The sequence below is a fragment of the Pelophylax lessonae genome, assembly GCF_965119305.1.
Source record: "Pelophylax lessonae genome assembly, chromosome: 8".
Classification (NCBI taxonomy): domain Eukaryota; kingdom Metazoa; phylum Chordata; class Amphibia; order Anura; family Ranidae; genus Pelophylax; species Pelophylax lessonae.
The window spans coordinates 278137733-278161209 of record NC_138775.1 but is presented as its reverse complement, the minus strand read 5'-3'; the positions used below and the strand labels follow the sequence as shown (position 1 = coordinate 278161209).

At 46.3% G+C, this 23477-nt stretch overlaps 1 protein-coding gene across 1 annotated transcript in view; it reads left to right on the top strand.

Moving 5' to 3' along the window:
- Positions 1 to 12971: 12971 nt before the first annotated feature.
- Positions 12972 to 23477, top strand: part of UBE2U (ubiquitin conjugating enzyme E2 U) — a 55483-nt gene continuing 44977 nt past the window's right edge. Inside the window, exons 1-2 of the mRNA XM_082265166.1 lie at positions 12972 to 13108; positions 22448 to 22545. Of these exons, the coding sequence (XP_082121292.1) occupies positions 22471 to 22545 (75 nt within the window). The 5' untranslated portion in view covers positions 12972 to 13108; positions 22448 to 22470. The remainder of the gene's footprint in view (positions 13109 to 22447; positions 22546 to 23477) is intronic.

The following is a 23477-nucleotide window of genomic DNA, read 5'->3' as shown; positions in this document are numbered from 1 at the left end:
AAACAACCGAAGTGGCCCTGACTAAGGCTCGATTCACACCTATGCATGATGCAGTGCTTTTTTTTGTGTCTTTTGCATTTTTGAACATGCGATTTTACAGAGTTTTTGCAGTGATTTGTGTTTTGCATTTTTATGCGTTTTTTGGAGAAAAAAAATTTTGGGCAGATTAAAAAATGCAAAATGCAAATTGCGGTAAAAACGCACTACATGCTTTTCTGCAGTTTCTCCATTAAAGCGTAACTCCACTTTTGTTGAGAAAAAATCATTCCCCTCTGGGTGATCTCTGTACATTACAAGGTCTTTAACCACTTGCCGATTGCTCACAGTATATTTACTGCGGCAGTCAGCCCCTCACAGGCAGAGCGACGTAGGTCTACGTCGCTAGCCTGTGAGGGTCTCAGCAGCGAGCGCGCGCCACCGTAGGCGCGCTCCCGCTCCCGCGCGGTCACGGACCCCCCCGCGCGTGTGACCGGCGGACCCGATCGTCCGCCGGTCACTAGCGATCGTCGGTGGAGAGGGAGAAAGGCAGGCGGCTAATGTAAACAAGCCGCCTGTCATTCTCCCCTGTGTATGAATGATGATCATACGGTTCTACTATTTAGAACCGTTGATCAATGTTCATGCATCTCAAGCCACAGCCAATCACAGTTAGAATCACGCCCCTAGGGACACACATAGCCCCTCCCTCTCAAAAAAAGTTAACCCCTTCACTGCCCGTGTAATTTTACAGTATGCATATGTATAGCACTGATTACTGTAGAAATGTCACTGGTAACCCAAAAAGTGTCAAAAATGTCAGTCAAGGGTCCGATCTGTCCGCCGCAATGTCGCAGTACCGCAAAAAAAAATCGCAGATCGCCGCCATTACGGGTTAAAAAAAAACAACAAAAATGACAAAAATCTTTCCCTTTGTTAGTAAACGCGATAACTTTTGCGCAAACCAATCAAAATACGCTTTTTGCGATTTTTTTTTACCAAACATATGTAGCATAAAACAAATTGGCCGAAAATGTTAAAAAATTTTGATTTTTACATTTTTTTTTGGGGAATTTCATATAAAAAAAATGTGAAAAATATTGTTATTTTTGCAAAATTTACGCTCTTTTTTTGTTTATAGCGCCTGATCAAAAAATCGCAAAGGTGATCAAATACCACCAAAAGAAAGCTCTGTTTGTGGGAAAAAAAGGACGCCAAATTCGTTTAGGTACAACGTCGCATGACCGTGCAATTGTCCGTTAAAGTCACGCAGTGCCGAATCGCAAAATACCCCCTGGTCAGGAAGGGGGTAAAATCTTCCGGGGCTTAAGTGGTTAACAAACTTTGTTGCAGATTCCTACCTTTTCTTATTTTGAAGAAATCCCTGTTTGTTCCTCTGTGCTGAGTGGGTGTAATGGGAGTGGTTTCATAATTATCTATCAGCTGTGGCAGCTGCAGGGCTCTAATGAGGAAATCTGCTGGGTCTGCATCCCTTTAGACATGTTCCTATTGGGAGTATCTCACCAAAAATTACATTTTTGTTGCAGGGGATGCCAGAAATCTGACTTGTATCTTAGTGCAGACTTCTTGGAAAATTGGTGAGCCAATCACACAAGCAGGAAATTATGTTTCTGGGTGTGGTCAGTATACATTCAGTGTTCAGAACAGCTCCAGGCGGCCATATTGCATTGCATTTTCAGAAAATACAACAGCTGCAGATTGAAAAGGAAAGGTCATTTTTAATAACATTCAATTGCAATATGATTTGTGCCGCAATTGTATATGCTATATATTTTTTTTCTTTATTTGCTATTTTTTCCCCCACAAAAGTGGAGTTACCCTTTCCCTCCATACAGAGCAGTGACACCCCCTTCCTGCCCAGACCAATTTTCAGCTTTCAGAGCTCTCACACTTTGAATGATAATTACTCAGTCATGCAACGCTGTACCCAATCAATTTTTTTATCATCGTTTTCACACAAATAGAGCTTTCTTTTGGTAGTATTTAATCACCACTGGGTTTTTATTTTTTGCAATATAAGTAAAAAAAGAGAGAAAATTTTTATAAAAAAAACATTTTGATTTAGTTTCTATTATAAAATTTTGCAAATAACTAATTATTTTTCATAAATTTGGGCCAAATTTTATACTGCTACATATCCTTGGTAAAAATAACCCAAATTAGTGGTTATTATTTAGTCTGTGTGAAAGTTATAGAGTCTACAAGCTATGGTGCCAATCATTGAAAACTGATCACACCTGATCTACCGACGGCCTATCTCATTTCCTGAGGCCCTGAAAAGTCAGGACAGTACATATACCCCCCAAATGACCCATTTTTGGAAAGTAGACATTCCAATGTATTTAGTGAGAGGCATGGGGAGTTTTTTGAAGTTGTAATTTTTTCCCACAATTTTTGGGAAAATTAAGAAATATATATATTTTTTTTACACACAATTGTCATAATAACAAGTTATTTCTCACACACAGTATATGCATACTTGCAATGACACCCCAAAATACATTCTGCTACTCCTCCTGAGTATGGCAATATCACATGTGTAAGACTTTTACACAGCCTGGCCACATACAGAGCCCCAACATGCAAGGAGCACCGTCAGGTGTTCTAAGAGCATAAATTACACATATAATTTCCTAACGACCTATCGCACTTTTGAAGGCCCTGGAGCACCAGGACAATGGAATTACCCAGAAAATGACCCCATTTTGGAAAGCAAACACCCCAATGTTTATTCTACGAGGCATTATGAGTCTTTTGAACATGTCATTTTTTTCCACATGATTTTGGAAAATGTGGAAAGAAAATGAAAACTTATTTTTTTTTTTACACAAAGTTGTCAATATATAAGAGATTTCTAACACACAGCATGTACATACGAAAAATTACACCCAAGAAATACATTCTGCTACTCGTCCTGAGTATGGCGATAACCCATGTGTGAGGCTTTTACACAGCCTGGCCACATACAGAAGCCCAATATCCAAGTAGTACCTTCAGGCGTTCTAGGAGCATAAATTTCATATCTAATTTCATTACAACCTATCACACTTTTGGATGCCCTGGAGAACCAGGACAATGGAAACGCCCACAAAATGACCCCATTTTGGAAATCAAACACCCCAACACATAATTTATGAGGCATTGGCTGAAGATAGGTACTCGGGTACTCTGATGAGCTGCAGATAGGTACTCAGGTACTCTGATAGGCTGCAGACAGGTACTTAGGTACACTAATTGGCTTCAGAAAGGTACTCGGGTACTCTGACGGGCTTCAGGGAGGTACTTGGGTACTCTGATGGGCTAGAGACAGGTACTCTGGTAATCTGATGGGCTGCAGATAGGTACTTGGGTACTCTGGGCAGAAGACAGATACTTGGGTACTCTGGGATGGAGACAGGTATTCGGGTACTCTGATGGGCTACAGAGAGGTACTCGGGTACTATGATGGGCTGCAGAGAGGTATGCGGGTACTCTGATGGGCTGCAGATAGGTACTCAGATACCCTGATGGGCTGGAGACAGGTACTAAGGTACTCTTATGGGCTGCAGATAGGTACTCAGGTACTCTGAAGGGCTGGAGATGGGTACTCTGATGACAGGTACTCGGGTACTCTGATGGGCAGGTGACAGGTACTCGGGTACTCTGATGGGCTAGAGACAGGTACTCGGGTAATCTGATGGGCTGCAGATAGGTACTCGGCACTATGGGATGGAGACAGGTACTCGGGCACTATGGGCTAGAAACATGTACTCGGGTACTCTGGGTGGGAGACAGGTACTTGGGTACTCTGATGGGCTACAGAGAGGTACTCGGGTACTCGGATGACAGGTACTCGGATACTCCGATGACAGGTACTCGGATGACAGGTACTCAGGTACTCGGATGACAGGTACTCAGGTACTCTGATGACAGGTACTCGGGTACTCAAAAGACAGGTACAGGAGGACCTGTCATTGGAATACCCTGAGTACCTGTCATCAGGGTACAGGAGTACCTGTCACCAGCCCATCAGAGTATCCGAGTACCTGTCATCAGAGTACCGGAGTACCTGTCACCAGCCCATCAGAGTACCTAAGTACCTATCATAAGAGTACCTGATGGGCAGGTGACAGGTACTGGGATGGGCTAGTGACAGGTACTTTGATGGGCTAGTGACAGGTCCTCTTTATTGGGGGGGGACAATCAGTGTGTTTTAGTGTGGACAGTAATCGGTAACTAGCTGTTACCGCAATCTCCTCCTCACACAGGATCGGTGTGTGAGGAGGAGAACACGGTAACAGCTAGTTACCGTGGATTTGTTGACATTCTGTGACCAGTTGCGATTGGACACAATCGGTCAAGTGGTAAAGAGCCATTTTCATTGGCTCTTTGCCCTGATCGGGGATGGACTGTGTCAGAGTGACACTCTCCATTCCCGATCGCTGCTCTGCATGCCCCTGGAGGCGCGCACGAGCGGCGTGCACGAGGACAGTGCATGTGGCCGGCTATGATTGGACATAGCTGGTCACATGGTAAAGAGCCATTTTATATTGGCTCTTTACACTGATCGGGGATGGGCTGTGTCCCGAGGGGGCGCGGGACAGCGGTGAGAAAGGGCGGACGTCATATGACGTCCACGGGGAGGGAGGAAGTCATTTTACAATGTGCCAGTAGGGAAGTGGTTAAAGTCTATTGAGCCAAAAACACAAAAAAGCATTGTTTTACGTTTAAAAAAGCCCCTTATCCTTTCCAAAAAGGTAGGGGCACAAAATGTGTTGATGTGATCGTGTTCCATAGGAACCCAGGTTAAAAAAAATGTCCTGCGTTTCTGCAAAAAGCATGAAAAAACACATTGGTGTGAATAGAGCCTACTAGTTTACCTAAAGTGATTGGAAAGTCTCATATTTTTCTATTACAATAACAAACATGTTATACTTACCTCCTCTGTGCAGTTGGTTTTGCACAGGGCAGCCTGGATCCCAGTCTTCTTGGGTCCCTGGCTGGAGCTCCTGGCCCCTCCCTCCTGTTGAGTGCCCTCATAGCAAGCAGCTTGCTATAGGGGCACCTGAGCCGAGCTGCAGCTACATGTGTCCATTCAGACATCGACCTGCTGTTCGACCCCGCCCCCTCTCCCTCCTGATTGGCTAACTGAGTTTGATTGACAGTAGCGGGAGCCAATGGCGCAGCTGCGTCTCAGCCAATCAGGAGAGAGAGTCCCAGACAGCTGAGGAACTTGTGGACATCACTGGATAGATAGGGGGCTTAGATAAATATTAGGGGGGCTGCTGCACACAGAATGCTTTTTATCCTAATGCATAGAATTAATTAGGATGAAAAACCTTCTGCCTTTAAAAATCCCTTTAAAACAGGGGTTTTGTTTGCACATATTTGCAAATACATGCGTATGTTTCAGTACCCACATCAAGAGACCTCTGCATATACTTCGCTCCTAACTCTAAATTTCAGAGCCTCCATAGTAAGAGCACATATAAGAATGGATAGAGGGAGCTCACCCCTCCTTAAAGGCACAGGGATGCACCTTACACCCAGCAAGAGTACAATGGAGGCTAAGGCATCCCGTGCATCCCTGCACCCAACTCAACTCATTCAACTGTACAAAAAAGTGGCAACCACCTCAACCTATAACTGGCTGTTTAGTTTGTATGTGATCATTAATAGGTAAAAAAAAAAATAGAACTGAATAAGGAAGGGGGTAATTAGGGCTAATTAGGGTTAACAAGGGGTTAAATAGGAACAGCCCAACTAATATCACTAATATCAGAACAAAGTTTGCTGCAGTTTTTATTTTATACCAGAGGATGAAAGATGTTTGGAGAACAGCTCCTCAGATGGATATACAGTATTTGTAAAAGCCGGACAAGGCTACAGTCATTCTTAGAAATGTCTGATCAGAAGGACTTTCCTGTGCTCACCTTTGCATACAATGAAACAAGACGGAGAACTTTAGGCAGAGTATAAAAACAGAGCGTGCCGTAAACGTCAGCATCCACTTCTAAAGTCTGCCTGCGGGCAGCTCAGGGCAAATACAAAGGCAGCCTGCATGCAGATTGGGTGCCAGTGCCTGTCTGCATGAGACTATAACAAATCTGCATGAACAGATTCCTCACGTCACAATATATAAAAGCCGTATCATTTTATAAACAAACAAAATAAATAAATTAAATCTCTTGTCCGTTCACTTTGCCTAGGCTGAGATGATGTCATCATTCTACTGCAGACAGGAGGAAGCATTCCCCTTAAGCCTCGTACACACGAACAGATTATCGGATGAATTTTCGTCCGTTTTTTGTTGCATGTTAGTCCCATATGGAAAGTGAAGAGGTTACTCAACATACGAAAAATCTTGTATGACAGAACTCAACTTCAGAAGTGATGTCATGTGTTGAATTGTTTTGTATGTTTTCTTTGGTTTCTGAGCATGCCTAGTCTTGCTCCTCTGATTTTTGTTGGAGGAAAACTGTACTAATTAAATATAAATCAGACGTTGTGTTCACGTTCAATAAAAATTTTATAGCGTGCACATTCAGCTTTTGTCGTACAAAAATTTGTAATCGGCTGTGGAAAGCACCATACTAATGATCCGAAAATCAGCAGATCGTTCCTCGGACTAAATTTTAGTTCTGATTTTCTTATCGTGTGTACGGACCTTTAGTCTCCTCTCCCCGGTGATCAGACTGTACATTGTAGATTTGTAGCAAGTCACAAGGTGAGGGTAAGGCCTCACTCACACGGCCCTCTTGTGAATTCCGGTGGCAGATATCCTGCGGATGCTTGCGGCTGGATTCCTAGGTGTCATGATCAGCCTGTATACCTGAATGACTGGCTGAAAAGAGTCATGCACCCTGCACTGCTGGAAGAAGGAATACGCAGAGATCCGTACATCCAGCAGTTACCTGGTGACCAGACCTGGACTGGGATTCCACCCAAAAGAATTCCAAAGACACTTGCGGCAGGAATCAACAGGAGGGCATTTTTTGTGAATAAGGCCAAACACTTCCACAAGGTGGCAGTAGAGAGCAGTGTACATGGGTAACACTACTACAGGGGGCAGTATAGAGCAGTGTACATGGGTTACACTTCCCGGGGGGGGGGGGGGGAGAGCCATGTACATGGGTGACACTTTCACAAGGGGGCAGTATAGAGCAGTGTACATGGGTGACACTTCCACAAGGGGGCAGTATAGAGCAGTGTACATGGGTAACACTTCCACAAGGAGGCAGTATAGAGCAGTGTACATGGGTAACACTTCCACAAAGGGGCAGTATAGAGCAGTGTACATGGGGTAACAATTCCACAAGGGGGCAGTATAGAGCAGGGTACATGGGTGACACTTCCACAAGGGGGCAGTATAGAGCAGTGTACATGGGTGACACTTCCACAAGGTGGCAGTATAGAGCAGTGTACATGGGTGGCACTTCCAAAGGGGGCAGTATAGAGCAGTGTACATGGGTGGCACTTCCACAAGGGGGCAGCATGGAGCAGTATACATGGGTGACACTTCCACAAGGGGGCAGTATAGAGCAGTGTACATGGGTGACACTTCCACAAGGGGGCAGTATAGAGCAGTATACATGGGTGACACATCCACAAGGCGGCAGTAAAGCAGTGTACATGGGTGACACTTCCACAAGAGGGCAGTATAGAGCAGTGTACATAGGTGACACTTCAAAAAGGGGGCAGTATAGAGCAGTGTACATGGGTGACACTTCCACAAGGGGGCAGTATAGAGCAGTGTACATGGGTGACACTTCCATAAGGGGGCAGTATAGAGCAGTGTACATGGGTGACACTTCCACAAGGGGCAGTATAGAGCAGTATACATGGGTGACACTTCCACAAGGGGGCAGTATTGAGTAATTTACATTGGTTACACTTCCACAAGGAGACAGTGTAGAACAGTGTACATGGGTGACACTTCCACAAGGGGGCAGTATAGAGCAGTATACATGGGTGACACTTCCACAAGGGGGCAGTATAGAGCAGTGTACATGGGTGACACTTCCACAAGGGGGCAGTATAGAGAAGTGTACATGGGTGACACTTCCACAAGGGGGCAGTATAGAGCAATGTACATGGGTAACACTTCCACAAGGGGGCAGTATAGAGCAGTGCACATGAGTGACACTTCCACAAGGGGGCAGTATAGAGCAGTGTACATGGGTGGCACTTCCACAAGGGGGCAATATAGAGCAGTGTACATGGGTGACACTTCCACAAGGGGGCAGTATAGAGCAGTGTACATGGGTGACACTTCTATAGGGGGGCAAAAGAAGTAACCCCAACAGGACCTTTAAGGCAGTTAAAAGTAGAGGAAGTAAGGATACTATGTATAACACCAATTCATTTTTTTCACAGGTTAACAAACAGCAAAAAGCATACATATGTAAAACCAATACCATATGGCTCATAACTTGGAACTAAGGGTTAATCTCAAGGTTTCAACAGACCGGACCATACGTTCACTGAGTGGTTCCCAACATGTTTCGGAATATAAATATAAAAAAATATAAAGAACAGAATACATGAGTAACACTCCAGCATGGGGAAGTATAGAGTGTACATGGGTAACACTTCCTCAGGGGACGGTATATACAGCAGTGTACATAGCTTCCACATCCACAGGAACCATATAGAGCAGTGTAAATGGATAATACTTCAAAGGGGGCAGTATAGAGTAGTTACCACATAAATCTGTAGGAGGGCATTTTTTTCCATGTGAATGAGGCCTAACCCTTCCACAGGGGGGCAGTATAGGACAGCATACACATGTAACGCTCCCTTTACATCTGTCATTACAGTGACCCCCAGCCCTGTCATCTCAGTGACCCCCAACCTTGTCATCTGTCATTACAGTGACCCCCAACCTTGTCATCTGTCATTACAGTGACCCCAAATCCTCATCATCTGTCATTACAGTGACCCCCAACCCTCATCATCTGTCATTACAGTGACCCCCCAACCCTTATCATCTGTCATTACAGTGACACCCCCCCACACCCTCATCATCTATCATTACAGTGACCTCCAACCCTCATCATCTGTCATTACAGTGACACCCCCCCCACACCCTCATCATCTGTCATTACAGTGACCCCAAACCCTGTCATCTGTCATTACAGTGACCCCCTACCCTCATCATCTGTCATTACAGTGACACCCCCCCCCACCCTCATCATCTGTCATTACAGTGACCTCCAACCCTCATCATCTGTCATTACAGTGACCCCCCCAACCCTCATCATCTGTCATTACAGTGACCCCCCCACCCTCATCATCTGTCCTTACAGTGATCCTCAACCCTGTCATCTGTCATTACAGTGATCCCCAACCTTCATCATCTGCCATTACAGTGACCCCCCCCCCCCAACCCTCATCATCTGTCATTACAGTGACCTCCAACCCTCGTCATTTATCATTACAGTGACCCCCAAACCTCATCATCTGTCATTACAGTGCCCCCCCAATCCTCATCTGTCATTACAGTGACCCCTAACCCTGTCATCTGTCATTACAGTGACCCCCCGACCCTTATCATCTGTCATTACAGTGACCCCGAACCATGTCATCTGTCATTACAGTAACCCTCAACCCTCATCATCTATCATTACAGTGACCCACAACCCTGTTATCTGTAATTACAGTGACCCCCAACCCTTATCATCTGTCATTACAGTAACCCCCAACTCTCATCATCTATCATTACAGTGACCCCCAACCCTGTCATCTGTCATTACAGTGACCCCTCCAACCTTCATCATCTGTCATTACAGTGACCCCTCCAACCTTCATCATCTGTCATTACAGTAACCCCCCAACCCTCATCATCTGTCATTACAGTAACCCTCAACCCTCATCATCTGTCATTATAGTGACCCCCAAACCTCATCTGCCATTACAGTGACCCCCAACCCTCACCATCTATCATTACAGTGACCCCCAACCCTGTCATCTGTCATTACAGTGGCCCCAATCCTCATCATTTGCCATTACAGTGACCCCCAACACTGTCATCTGTCATTACAGTGACCCCCAACTCTGTCATCTGCCATTACAGGGACCCCCAACCCTGTCATCTGTCATTACAGTGATCCCAAACCCTCATCATGTCATTACAGTGACCCCCCCAACCCTCATCATCTGTCATTACAGTGACCCCCAACCCTCATCATTTGTCATTACAGTGACCCCCCAATCCTCATCTGTCATTACAGTGATCCCAACCCTCATCATCTGTCATTACAGTGACCCCAACCCTCATCATCTGTCATTATAGTGACCTCTAACCCTGTCATCTGTCATTACAGTGACCCCCAAACCTCATCTGCCATTACAGTGACCCCCAACCCTCACCATCTATCATTACAGTGACCCCCAACCCTGTCATCTGTCATTACAGTGGCCCCAATCCTCATCATTTGCCATTACAGTGACCCCCAACTCTGTCATCTGCCATTACAGGGACCCCCAACTCTGTCATCTGCCATTACAGGGACCCCCAACCCTGTCATCTGTCATTACAGTGATTCCCAACCCTCATCATGTCATTACAGTGACCCCCCCCCCAACCCTCATCATCTGTCATTACAGTGACCCCCAACCCTCATCATCTGTCATTACAGTGACCTCCAACCCTCATCATTTGTCATTACAGTGACCCCCAACCCTCATCATCTGTCATTACAGTGACCCCCCAATCCTCATCTGTCATTACAGTGACCCCAACCCTCATCATCTGTCATTACAGTGACCCCAACCCTCATCATCTGTCATTATAGTGACCTCTAACCCTGTCATCTGTCATTACAGTGACCCCCAAACCTCATCTGCCATTACAGTGACCCCCAACCCTCACCATCTATCATTACAGTGATCCCCAACCCTGTCATCTGTCATTACAGTGGCCCCAATCCTCATCATTTGCCATTACAGTGACCCCCAACACTGTCATCTGTCATTACAGTGACCCCCAACTCTGTCATCTGCCATTACAGGGACCCCCAACCCTGTCATCTGTCATTACAGTGATCCCCAACCCTCATCATGTCATTACAGTGACCCCCCCAACCCTCATCATCTGTCATTACAGTGACCTCTAACCCTCATCATTTGTCATTACAGTGACCCCCAACCCTCATCATCTGTCATTACAGTGACCCCCCAATCCTCATCTGTCATTACAGTGACCCCAACCCTCATCATCTGTCATTACAGTGACCCCAACCCTCATCATCTGTCATTATAGTGACCTCTAACCCTGTCATCTGTCATTACAATGACCCCCCAACCCTTATCTATCATTACAGTGACCCCCTAACCCTCATCATCTGTCATTACAGTAACCCCCCAACCCTCATCTGTCATTACAGTGACCCCCAACCCTGTCATCTGTCATTACAGTGACCCCCAACCATGTCATCTGTCATTACAGTAACCCCCCAACCCTCATCATCTGTCATTACAGTGACCCCCAACCATGTCATCTGTCATTACAGTAACCCCCCAACCCTCATCATCTATCATTACAGTGACCCCCAACCCTGTCATCTGTCATTACAGTGACCCCCAACCCTGTCATCTATCATTACAGTGACCCCCAACCCTGTCATCTGTCATTACAGTGACCCCCCCAACCTTCATCATCTTTCATTACAGTAACAAGCAGGATAGGAGTTGGCGCATCACACATAGCTATATAGCATCAAGGGGTATGCAGTTCATGTATAGTCATTAGTCTGGTGTGGTTGATGGCTGAAATAGATTACACTCAGGGCCAGCTCAGCTGCAGAGAGAAGTCAGCTCTGAAAGTGGAAATAAAAACAAAAAGCAGAGCGCCTCTAAGTGTTATCACTTTAATTAAAAGGGTAAGGCAGGTACAGGAAAGCTGCTCACATTTATAACAGTATAGAATAGCTCATCTGATAGGTGGTCTACAGGAACACAGGGGTCCATGGCTGGATGGTTGTGGCTCAAAGAGGTGGTGCAGGGGATGGTGAAGGAGGGAGATGTCTGGAGGGCCAAGAGACCAGATAGTAGTATGGCTGGCAGCTACAGGAAGGTGTTCTGTTCCTCAGGGAGACACCTGGTGAGCCGAGAGACCATTTGGTAGGATAGCTGGTGGCTTCAGAAGGGCGCCCTGCTCCTCAGTACATCCGGCGCCAACAGATAGGGGAGCCCAGCGTGACAGATCCAGCAGCCAATCGCACAACGCGTTTCCGAGCGCGCGCAGTAGCCTCACAGGGCGTGCGCGCTCCTTTCTCAAGGACTTGTACACGTGTACCTAATAGAGTACCTAATAAAGTGGAGTGAGCGTATAATGTTTTGCCATTTTAGGTTTGAGGTTTGAGGTTTCATGTACAAAAACTGGATTTTTGACTTACCGTAAAAAATCCTTTTCTCTTAAGTTCACTGACAGACGCAGTACTCATATCTTGATATCTGTAGGGTTATACTGCCCCCTACAGGAGTAGGGGGCAGTATAACCCTACGGATATCAAGATATGAGTCCTGCGTTTGTCAATGAGCGACAGAGAAATGAGCGTTTAAGCATGTGTGCGCAAAATGAACAAAATGGCTCTAAAAGGTTGAGAAACGCCGTTCTAACTATTCTCTACTCCTCCATCCAAAACTTAAAAGAAAAGTTTGGTCTTTAAATATACTTTAATTAAATATTTAATGAATATTATTTTTGAAGCTTGGGGTAACATTTGTATTCCTTTATACAATATATTTGTGTAGCCACAACTATCAGGCATGATGAGGTTAAACCTTCTTATTCCACCCTCTGCACAATGTGACTGTCACTGCTATAGCAACACAAACAATGGAGACTAACAGCAGACCCGGCCATTGCTTTGTAGGGAGTTCTTCTCGTTACACGTAAAAAAAAAACTTTTTAATATCTTTACTGCAAAAAATACATTTCACTTCAGCCCTAAATAATACATTTTGAATTTTTATTTTAAAAAGCAACAAGATTTTTCCTTTACAATTGTGAATGTTTACTGTGGGAACCGCACAGGACAACATCGGCATTCTAAATCCAGAGACTGCATGTGAACCATTGTTTCTGATGTGAGCCATTGGATGGTGATTAGTACAGATCTCAATACAGGTAAGTAGTTGAAATTTGGATTGCTGTGGCCATTCTCGGATGCAAAATATGCAGTATAAGGACTAGAAGGGCTGGACTAGAAATATGTACTTTGGTTGTTTTGCTAAGCTGTAGCTGTTTTTGTTTACAGGGTCAGGAGGGGGAATTGGGGGGAATGTTTGTGCTAGGAGGGGGGCTGGGGGATTTGTGCTAAGAGGGGAGATGGGGGGAAGATTTGTGCTGGGGGAGGGGGCTGTGGATTTGTGGAGGGATTGGGGGGGTTGTGCTGGGAGGGATTTGCACTAAGAGTAGGGATTGGGGAGGTGTGCTGGGAGGGGAGATGGGGGGGGGGAATTGGTGTTCAGAGGAGGGATTGGAGGGGTTTGTGCTGGGGGGGAAATGGGGGGGGGGGGGGGAATTGGTGCTCAGAGGATGGATTAGAGGGATTTGTGCTGGGAGTGGGAATTGGGGGGGGGGGTTGCTAGGAGGAGAGATTGTAGAAATTTGTGCTGGGGGGGGGGGGTGGTCTGTGCTAGGATAGGGAATTTAAGAAAAGGTGGGTGATTTTTTTGGGGTGAGGAGATTTCTTATAGAAGGGGGAATTGGGGTGGGATTTGAGCTGGGAGGTGGGATTGGGGGACAAAGATTTGTGCTGGGAGGGGGAATATTTGCATTTTTGCTTGGGGAGAATATTGGCTTGCAGACTCTAAGGCCCCTTTCACACAGGCGGACCTTTCAGATCCACCTGTTCGTTTTTTTGGCAGTGGAAAAGCGCCATAAATGCTTCCCCCCCCCCCCCCTCCAGTGCCACATTTGGCACCTTTTAGGGAGGAGGGGGGAGAGGGTACCTGTTTTTGACAGGTACCCGTCCCTACTTCCGGCGGACTCGGCTGTGGCAAAATACGTCACAAGGCTGCCCCCCCTCCTAGGGAATAGGCCATGAAGCTGAAAGGCTTCACTGCCGGGTTTCCTTACCGGCAATGGCGGCTGCCGCACCCGACAGCCAATTAAAACATCGGCTGGGGTGCCAGCATCACTGGATTCCAGGACAGGTAAGTGTCCTAATAATAAAAGCCTACCTAGCAGGGGCCCCCCTGAATATGTCAAGACAATCAGAGGCGTAACTAGAACCTTAAGGGCCCTGATGCAAGAAACCATGAAGGGCCCCCCAGACCCCTGGCCGGGGCCCTTACCTTCAAGCCCAGGGCTCTTCCCACTAATCCTGGGGCTCTTTACACTCGTTGCATGGCCTTTTATTACGGTCCCACAGCAGGTTCTGCAGTGGGCCCCCTTCCTGCAATCTTGTGGGCCCCCTTCCTGCAATCTTGGGGCCTCCCCACAGTGGTGCAATGCCAGGGTCCGGTCGCAAGTGTGACCTTTGCGATCCTGGAAGTTCACCCACTGGTTTGCTACCGGGCCCCCTGGAGCATGGGGCCCGGTAGCGATTGCAACCCCTGCAACCCCTGTAGTTACGCCCCTGAAGACAATATTTTCACTAAAAATACACTAAAAGCATATTTAGTGGGCGCAAGCATAACAGAGACCCTGTGTGAATTAGCCCTCTTTAATTGTTTTTTAAAAATGTTTACAATTATTTTATTTTACAATTTTTTAAAATGATTTATTACAATGTTTAATTATTTTTTTACAATCAGTTCTTTTTTTACAGGACAGGGAAGCCTGCAGCGCTGTGGGGGCAGAGAGCTGAATAGGGCTTCCTTCCTTAACTGCCCCTCCGCCCGACCGTACCAATTCCCTGTGATGTTGGGGCCCGCCTGTGTGCCCGGGTCCCCTACAGGAGGACTGGTGCCCCCCCCCCCCCAATCAGCGGCCCTGTCTACAGGCATTTGAGCTTTAATTTCTCTACATAAGAGCTTGAAGAAGCGTGTGCTTTTTTGTGCTCTTTTGCAAGTTTTTTATTGAGCTTTTTTGAGCGTAAGCTTTTTTTATAACAAACGCTTTTTTGCATGTTTTTGGGCACTTGGGCGTCTTTTCTGCTCGAAAGCTCCTCTCAAAAATGTTTTTTTTTTTTTTTTTCTTGGGTGTAAAAGCATATGCATGTAAACTGAAAAAGCCATAGTGGTCATGGACACATTGGCTAACATGGAGGGGAATTTCTAGGCAAAAAAAAAATGAGAGCTCAAAAAAGCTTAAAAGCCTGTAGGAGCCGCTTCTTTGAGATGCCGTGTGCATGAGCCCTAAGACTAGAAGTGTGTTACTGATTCAGCAACAACTTTGTTATTACAGCTCTAGGTGCACATCCACGATAAAGAGTAATATACCAGCCTTTTCTCATTGAGGTTCATCTCTCCAGAGTGGAGCTGGGTTCTCATTATATATGGCTTTTAATTTGGCTTCTTCTTACATAAAGAAATATTGGTTGGCTGTTGGCTTGAGGTACTAAAACGAATGTAAGTTCTATGGAAGTACCTAAATCCCAACTTTGATAGCATCTTTATCTTCCAGAGTTTTCCAAGAACCTAGGCCACTAAATGATCAATTATTAACATCCAGTCCTAAAGTTGAAGCATTGTTCCCCCCTTGCTGCCCCATAATGCATAGCTCCCAACTGTCCCTGATTTCGAGTGACTGTCCCTGATATGGAACAAAGTCCCTCTGTCCCTCTTTCCTCTTCATTTGTCCCTCATTTTGGTCTGATCTATATAGTTGTATATAAATTGCACTTTTTATCTTTCAAAAAGTGTTCCACAGTGCTAAACCTTTCATCCAATTTCTAAGTTACTGCATTTGCAAATTTCAAAAACCAATATAAAGGAATAGTAGTGGTAAAAAAGCACTTATGGATTTAATTAATATTTTTTTTATTTTGTTTAATTCTCTTTTAAGGGGGCATGTCAGGGGGTGTGTCCTATGCCTACATACTTTTGCTAATAGGTGTCCCTTGTTCTCATCTCAAAAAGTTGGGAGGTATGTATAATGTGCATCTCTGCATTGGTCATAGTGGCACAGCACCTCACATGGAGGGGTAATAAAAGATTACCCCTTTGGTAGGTGGGATTATAAAGGTGACCACTAACCAAAATTAGTAAAAATAAAAATTTTATTTATTCCATATAAAAAGTGTGTCACATAATTGTTGTGTACAGACATACAAACATAATGGCAATCATAAAAATTACACGGCTACAAAGATTAGGGATAGACCGATGTGTTTTTTTCAGGGCCAATACCGATACCCATATTTTGGTCACAACGTATCGGTATCGGCCGATATGGGCTGATATTTTGTACATTTAAAGTTTTGAAAAATAAAGACAATTTTTGACACAAATCTGGTACTGAACATGTTAATTTTTGTTTAATGCTCAATGGCTGGCTTGCTGGCACCCTGTGGTAGGTGGGTGGCTGGCTGGCAGCCTGTGATGGGTGGCTGGCTGGCACCCTGTGGTTGATGGCTGGCTGGCACCCTGTGGTGGATGGCTGTCTGTCTGGCACATTGTGGTGGGTGGCTGTCTGTCTGGCACCCTGTGGTGGGTGGCTGGCTGGCACCTTGTGGTGGGTGGCTGGCTGGCACCCTGTGGTGGATGGCTGTCTGTCTGGCACATTGTGGTGGGTGGCTGGCTGTCTGGCACCCTGTGGTGGGTGGCTGGCTGGCTGGAACCCTGTGGTGGGTGCCTGGCTGGCACCCTGTGGTAGGTGGGTGGCTGGCACAGGGGTTGTGGGTGGCTGGTTGGTACAGTGCCTGTGGCTGGCTGGTACAGGGCCTGTGGGTGGCTGGCTGTCTGGCACCCTGTCTGTGGGTGGCTGGCTGTCTGGCACCCTGTGGATGGGTTTGCTTGCTGGCTGGCTGGCACCCTGTGGTGGGTGGCTTGCTGGCTGGCTGGCTGGCATCCTGTGGTGGGTGGCTGGCTGGCACCCTGTGGTAGGTGGGTGGCTGGCACAGGAGTTGTGGGTAGTTGGTTGGTACAGTGCCTGTGGCTGGCTGGTACAGAGCCTGTGGGTGGCTGGCTGTCTGGCACACTGTGGGTGGCTGGCTGTCTGGCACATTGTGGTGGGTGGCTGGCTGTCTGGCACCCTGTGGTGGGTGGCTGGCTGGCTGGAACCCTGTGGTGGGTGCCTGGCTGGCACCCTGTGGTAGGTGGGTGGCTGGCACAGGGGTTGTGGGTGGCTGGTTGGTACAGTGCCTGTGGCTGGCTGGTACAGGGCCTGTGGGTGGCTGGCTGTCTGGCACCCTGTCTGTGGGTGGCTGGCTGTCTGGCACCCTGTGGTGGGTGGCTTGCTGGCTGGCTGGCACCCTGTGGTGGGTGGCTTGCTGGCTGGCTGGCTGGCATCCTGTGGTGGGTGGCTGGCTGGCACCCTGTGGTAGGTGGGTGGCTGGCACAGGAGTTGTGGGTAGTTGGTTGGTACAGTGCCTGTGGCTGGCTGGTACAGGGCCTGTGGGTGGCTGGCTGTCTGGCACACTGTCTGTGGGTGGCTGGCTGTCTGGCACCCTGTGGTGGGTGGCTGGCTGTCTGGTACAGTGCCTGTGGCTGGCTAGTACAGAGTCTGTGGGTGGCTGGCTCGCTGGTACAGTGCCTGTGGCTGGCTGGTACAGGGCCTGTGGATGTGGGTGGCTGGCTGGCACCGAGCTGCTGTGGGTGGGTGTATGGCTGTGATACACTCCCGCGAGACTAGTCCCGACTCCAGACGAGACTGTCCAAGGCGAGGGAGGTGGCCTAAGAAGGCAGATTGACGTCACAAAAAATATCTGCAATATCGGCCAGTTGCGGAGCCGATACCGATATATCGGGGGAAAGAGCATATCAGCCACCGATATATCAGCCTTGCCGATAATTGGTCTATCATTAATAAAGATATTCTTGACAAAAAATGATTTACAGCCTCATTCTTGGGACTGAGTGTTCCTCCAGTACCTGACGTGTTTCAGGTGATCACAGCCTTTCTTCAGGGGTATAAAAGATGGAGGTCACGAGGTTCCCCAAAATGAGGATATTTTATGAGAAGACAAGAAGCCATGTGTAAAAAAAAAACAAAACAAGATTTTACAATGAAAATGCCAGGGTAAGATGATGGTAGCATGTAGTGGTCTATAGTGGAAATATCTCGGCCGTCCAGCAATTGCACATGGTCTCACAACGGTCATCAAAAGTAGGCCAGATGATGTCCCATAAATAATAGGGTATTGAGTTATCTGTAATTTTGTGAGACCCATAAGTATGAATATTCCTGAAGAGGAGAAGGTCAGGATAAGTATGGGGATCGGCCGATCTCTCAGCAAGAACGTGAATGATACCCGGAAGCTCAGTCTTAATGGAGGGGGTACACTGTGCATGGAGGGGGTACACTGCGGGATACCAAGGCTCCATTTTTGAAGCCAGATTAACCAAATGCATATCAGCACCTCCAGTTCACGGGGGCTTTCTGGGACCCTCTGTAGAAGATAAAGACAGGTAACTGCCAGCAACTGGGTTCCTGTTTTTAGCTCCTTTGGCCAGAACGTTAAAGTAGGTGTAAACCCACTGAAAAAAAAAAAAACCTGCAAGATAGAACGAAGCCGTCTTAGTGGTGTCCATCTTAGGGCGGACATCTTCTCCCATCCTTTCTTCTGGGATTGTGGGCTCCAGCGCTGTGAGTGCCGGAGCCGGGATGACGTCACTCCCGTGCATGCGGGCGGGAGCCCTCGGTTCCGGCAAGAAGCTCTGAAGTTCTGCACGGTACGCTGGACCTACAGAGTGCATGCGCCGCTGATGTCAGCGGTTGCATGCAGGGTCAATATCTCCTAAACCGTGCAGGTTTAGGAGATATTAATTCTATCTACAGGCAGGGCCGCTGATAGAGGGGACCACCAGTCCTCCTGTAGGCATAGTTCTTGTAATTGCTTCTCCGACAACGTTCCCCCTGTTCCCCCCCTTTCACTGTGCCGCCCCTCCCCCTCCCGCAGCGCTGCAGGCTTCCCTGTCCTGTAAAAAAATACCAAATTGTAAAAAATAATAATAATTAAACATTGTAATAAATCAATTAGCAAAAATTGTAAAGCAAAATAATTACAACATTTTTTAACATTTAAAAATAAAAAAATTATATATTTTTTAAAACAAATGTAAAAAACAATTAAAAAGGGGCTAATTTACACATGCTCTCTGTTTTGTTTGTGTTTGCTTATAATGATTTTAATGTATTTTAGTGAAAATATTGTCTTTATATATTCGGGGGGGCGCTGCCAGGTAGGCTGCACGGGGCCCCATGATTTTTAACAGCAGCCCTGCCTACAGGTAAGCCTTATCATAGGCTTAGGGCTCCATAGGCGGATCCGTGCTGCTCAGCGGGGGATCGTAAACACAGATCCCTGCTGAGCAGGAAGGTAGGAAGGAAGGAAGGAGCTCTGTGAGTGGAGAGGTGCCAGAGCCCCATGCATCTCTATGGGGGAATCGGATGAGAGCGGACCGCCTGTCCGCTCTCATCCGATCCCATCCGATCTGATCCCCTAAACAGATGGAAAATAGGGTTTCAATCCATCCGGATTTCACGGACAGGATCGGATGCGGACGGCAGCGGGTGTCAGCAGACATATCTCAGCTGATATCCGCTGCCCCATAGGGATGCATGGGGGATCCGATCAGATCCACCTAAAAAACTGACAGGCAGATCTGATCGGATCGCTCGTGTGAAAGGGGCCTTACCTGTAGGTAAAAATAAGAAAGTGGGGTATACAACAGCTTTAACCATTTGCCGACCACCGCAAGTACATATACTGCGGCGGTCAGCCCCCCCTGGGCGAAGTGACGTATCGGTACGTCATTCGCTCGCGAGCCTATAGGCTCGCCCCCGGACGTTCACTGCCATCCCAGCGCGAGTGACCGTCGGCTCCGGTGTCCGCCGGTCACTCGCGATCTCCCGCTGGAGAGGGTGAAAGGCAGACGGCTGATGTAAACACAACCATCTGTCATTCTCCCTGGTGTAACTGTAGAGATCATATGATCCTGCTATGTAGGATCGTATGTTTCTGTGGTTACATCAAAAGCCACGCCCCTTTACAGTTAGAAGCACGCCCCTAGGGACACACTTAACCCCTGGATGTCTAATAAAGTTAACCCCTTCCCTGCCAGTGTAATTTTTACAGTAACAGTGCATATGTATAGTACTGATTACTTTAGTAATGTCACTGGTACCCCAAAAGTGTCAAAAATGTCAGTCAAGGGTCCGATCTGTCCGCCGCAAAGTCGCAGTACCGCAAAAAAAATCACAGATCACCGCCATTACTGGTTTAAAAAAAAAAACCAGTAAAAATGACATAAATCTTTCCCTTAGTTTGTAAACACAATAACTTTTGCGCAAACCAATTAAAATACGCTTATTGTGATTTTTTTCACCAAAAATATGTAGCAAAAAACAAATTGGCCTAAAATGTTAAAAAATTATGATTTTTACATTTTTTTTGGGGGGGGGGGATTTCATATAAAAAATGTGAAAAATATTGTTATTTTTTCAAAATTGTCGCTCTTTTTATGTTTATAGCGCAAAAAGTAAAAATTGCACAGAGGTGATCAAATACCACCAAAAGAAAGCTCTGTTTGTGGGAAAAAAAGGACGTCAATTTCATTTGGGTACAGCGTCGCACGACCGCGCAATTGTCCGTTAAAGTCACGCAGTGCCGAATCGCAAAATAAGCCCTGGTCTTTGAGCAGCCAAATCCTCCGGGGCTTAAGTGGTTAAAGGATAAGTTTACTTTTCATAACATGTTACACCCATATTCATGTTACTGCAACATCGACTCCCGCAATCCCCTGTTGTGACAGAGAGTGAGAGTTTTGTAAATGTGAAAACTACAAGTACCAACAGTACTGTCGGCTTGTAGTTCTCAATAAAATTACCAGGATGCTGATGAGCACTCTTTTCTTTGAACCAAATACAGAACATAAGTGCCGGTCAGCCGGACAGAAGGTAGAATAGGAAGCGGTGGAGGATGCGGCAATATATGCAGATCATTATTGCAGGCTGGAGAAGAATTTGGTTTATTTTCTTGTCTCTGGGTGATTATAAAGATGCAGGCGCACTAATTTGTTTTATGAAAACGGTTCTTTATTTACTCCTGATTGTTTCGGGCTGTGCAGTGCCTCTAAATCTGCCTCTCGTTTAAGGCTTGTAATCCAGAACGTTCCCATATGTGAGGGGCAGCCGGGCATGATAAGTGACTAATACAATTTACAAAACAAGCATGAAAGCGTTTGACGTCCCGTTCTCCCTGAGACGGATGCCCTCCCCACCTGGTACTGTAGCAGAAAGCCCCACGCTCCCTGAGCGGAATTAACTCTGTAGGGCCACACTGGCATCAACACAATATTCCAAAAATAGCTCCACCCCCTCATTCCTCAGTAATCATAACACTTGTAGGTGTAATGGGGCAAATCTGTTTAAACAAATCTGCTACTTAATGCTCAGCTCCAAGCATACAGCTATATACGCGGAAGGAATACATGTTTACAGGATTTGTATTTCTGCCCATCCAGTCCTGAGATATACAAAGCCCTGCCACACCTTACAGGGCAGGAGACTTGATTTTCTTTTTTCTCTGCTGCAAATAAGTAATACTTATAGGTCTTGTCCATCCCCCATCTCTGATTGGACAGGCAGCAGTCCGATGAGTTCACCTCTCTGATTCTTTGCTCTGTCCTTCTATCAGCATGCTCCTTGTTAGCACACGAGAACAGCTGAATTACTGACTGGCTCCTTGTGCTGCATCCCCCCCTTCCAGTCGGAGCTCTGCTTTACAAGGGTTGCAGGAGGCTGATACAGGTCAAATTCAAGAACTTACAAAATACATTTATAATAAAGCGATTGTCAAGTCTCATATTTTTTACTATTAAAATAACAAACATGTTATACTTCCCTCCTCTGTGCAGTTGGTTTTGCACAGGGCAGCCCGGATCCTCCTCTTCTCGGGTCCCTGGCTGGAGCTCCTGGCCCCTCCCTCCTGTTAAGTGTCCCCACAGCAAGCAGCTTGCTATGGGGGCACCCGAGCCGAGCTTCAGCTCCGTGTATTTATTCGGACACAGAGCCCCGGTTTGGCCCCACCCCCTCTCTGCCTGGCTAATTAAGTTGATTGACAGCAGCAGGAGCTAATGACACCACTGCTGTGTCTCAGCCAATCAGGAGAGAGAGTTCTGGATGGCTGAGGCACTCATGGACATCGCTGGATAGAGATAGGGCTCAGGTAAGTATTAGGGGGTGCTGGGGAGGCTGCTAAAAACAGAAGGCTTTTTATCTTAATGCATAGAATGCATTAGGATAAAAAAAAAAACCTTCTGACTTTACAACCTCTTTAATAAATTTAGAGATGCATTATTTTGTGTCTTTTATATCTGCCTTGAATTTAGCATTTATTTTCTGTAAATTTATCAGCAGAGACCTCCATGACTCCATAAATGCCAGTCATGCATTCAAGAGCCTACCTTCTATTGGAGCGGGATTATGAGGATCTGCAAAAGACCCCACTATACGTGAGTATATAGTTATAAATGTTTATCAAGGGGATGAATAATAGCATTTCAGAAAACACTTAAAGTGGCTGTAAACCTCAGACATGAAATATAAACAAAGCACATCCCCTATAGAGTGTCCTTTTTTCAGTTAAAAGCACTAAGTGTAATTTCTGTCTACTGCTTTGTTCCTCTGCTATCAGCATAAGTCACTTGTGACACTTTTTCCTGTCAACAAGAGAAAAAAGTGACAGGTGAAGGAGCTGCAGCACACAGCCTGTGATTGAGAGCCTCAGCTCTGTTTCTGTGTGCTGTGTGAAGGGGGGGGGGGGATGTCCCTTCCCTCCAATCAGCTCTCCTCACTGAGCTCTGCAGAGTATAACTTCAGCTCTCCACCCCCTTTTTTCTGACCTCTCAGAAAAGCTTATAAAGTCTTCATTTTAAAAGTATGTAGCGGAGAGAAGACTGTGAATTAACAGGTATAACTTATGTAGGAGGATTTTTTTTCACCTCTGTGTATCCCCTGAGGCCAGTCACTCCACTGAGTATATGTAAAGGTTTACAACCAATTTAATATTTAGAGTCCCAACGTTATAAGGCAACAAGTAAAACAAATCAACTGCCAATGTTCTTAAAGCTACCCAGTCAAGTCTCATAAAAACTTTTAAACAGTTACCACAATAGAAAAAGTAATATACTTGCCTCTCTGGCAGCCTGCATCTCCAACCTCCTCTAGTACCGCATCCTCCATCAGACTCTACGGCATTTGACACTTCCAGGAGTGTCAGATGATTGTGACCCCCACCAAATCACTGAAAATGATACTGGCAGCCATAGGGATTTAGCTAAACTTAATAGTAAAGCAAAGCCGGAATAAAACGTCAAAGCACCATCAGTAGTTTGTGTCTTCTGAGCCAGATTAAATGCCACATTTGTTGGTTTTACTCGAGTTA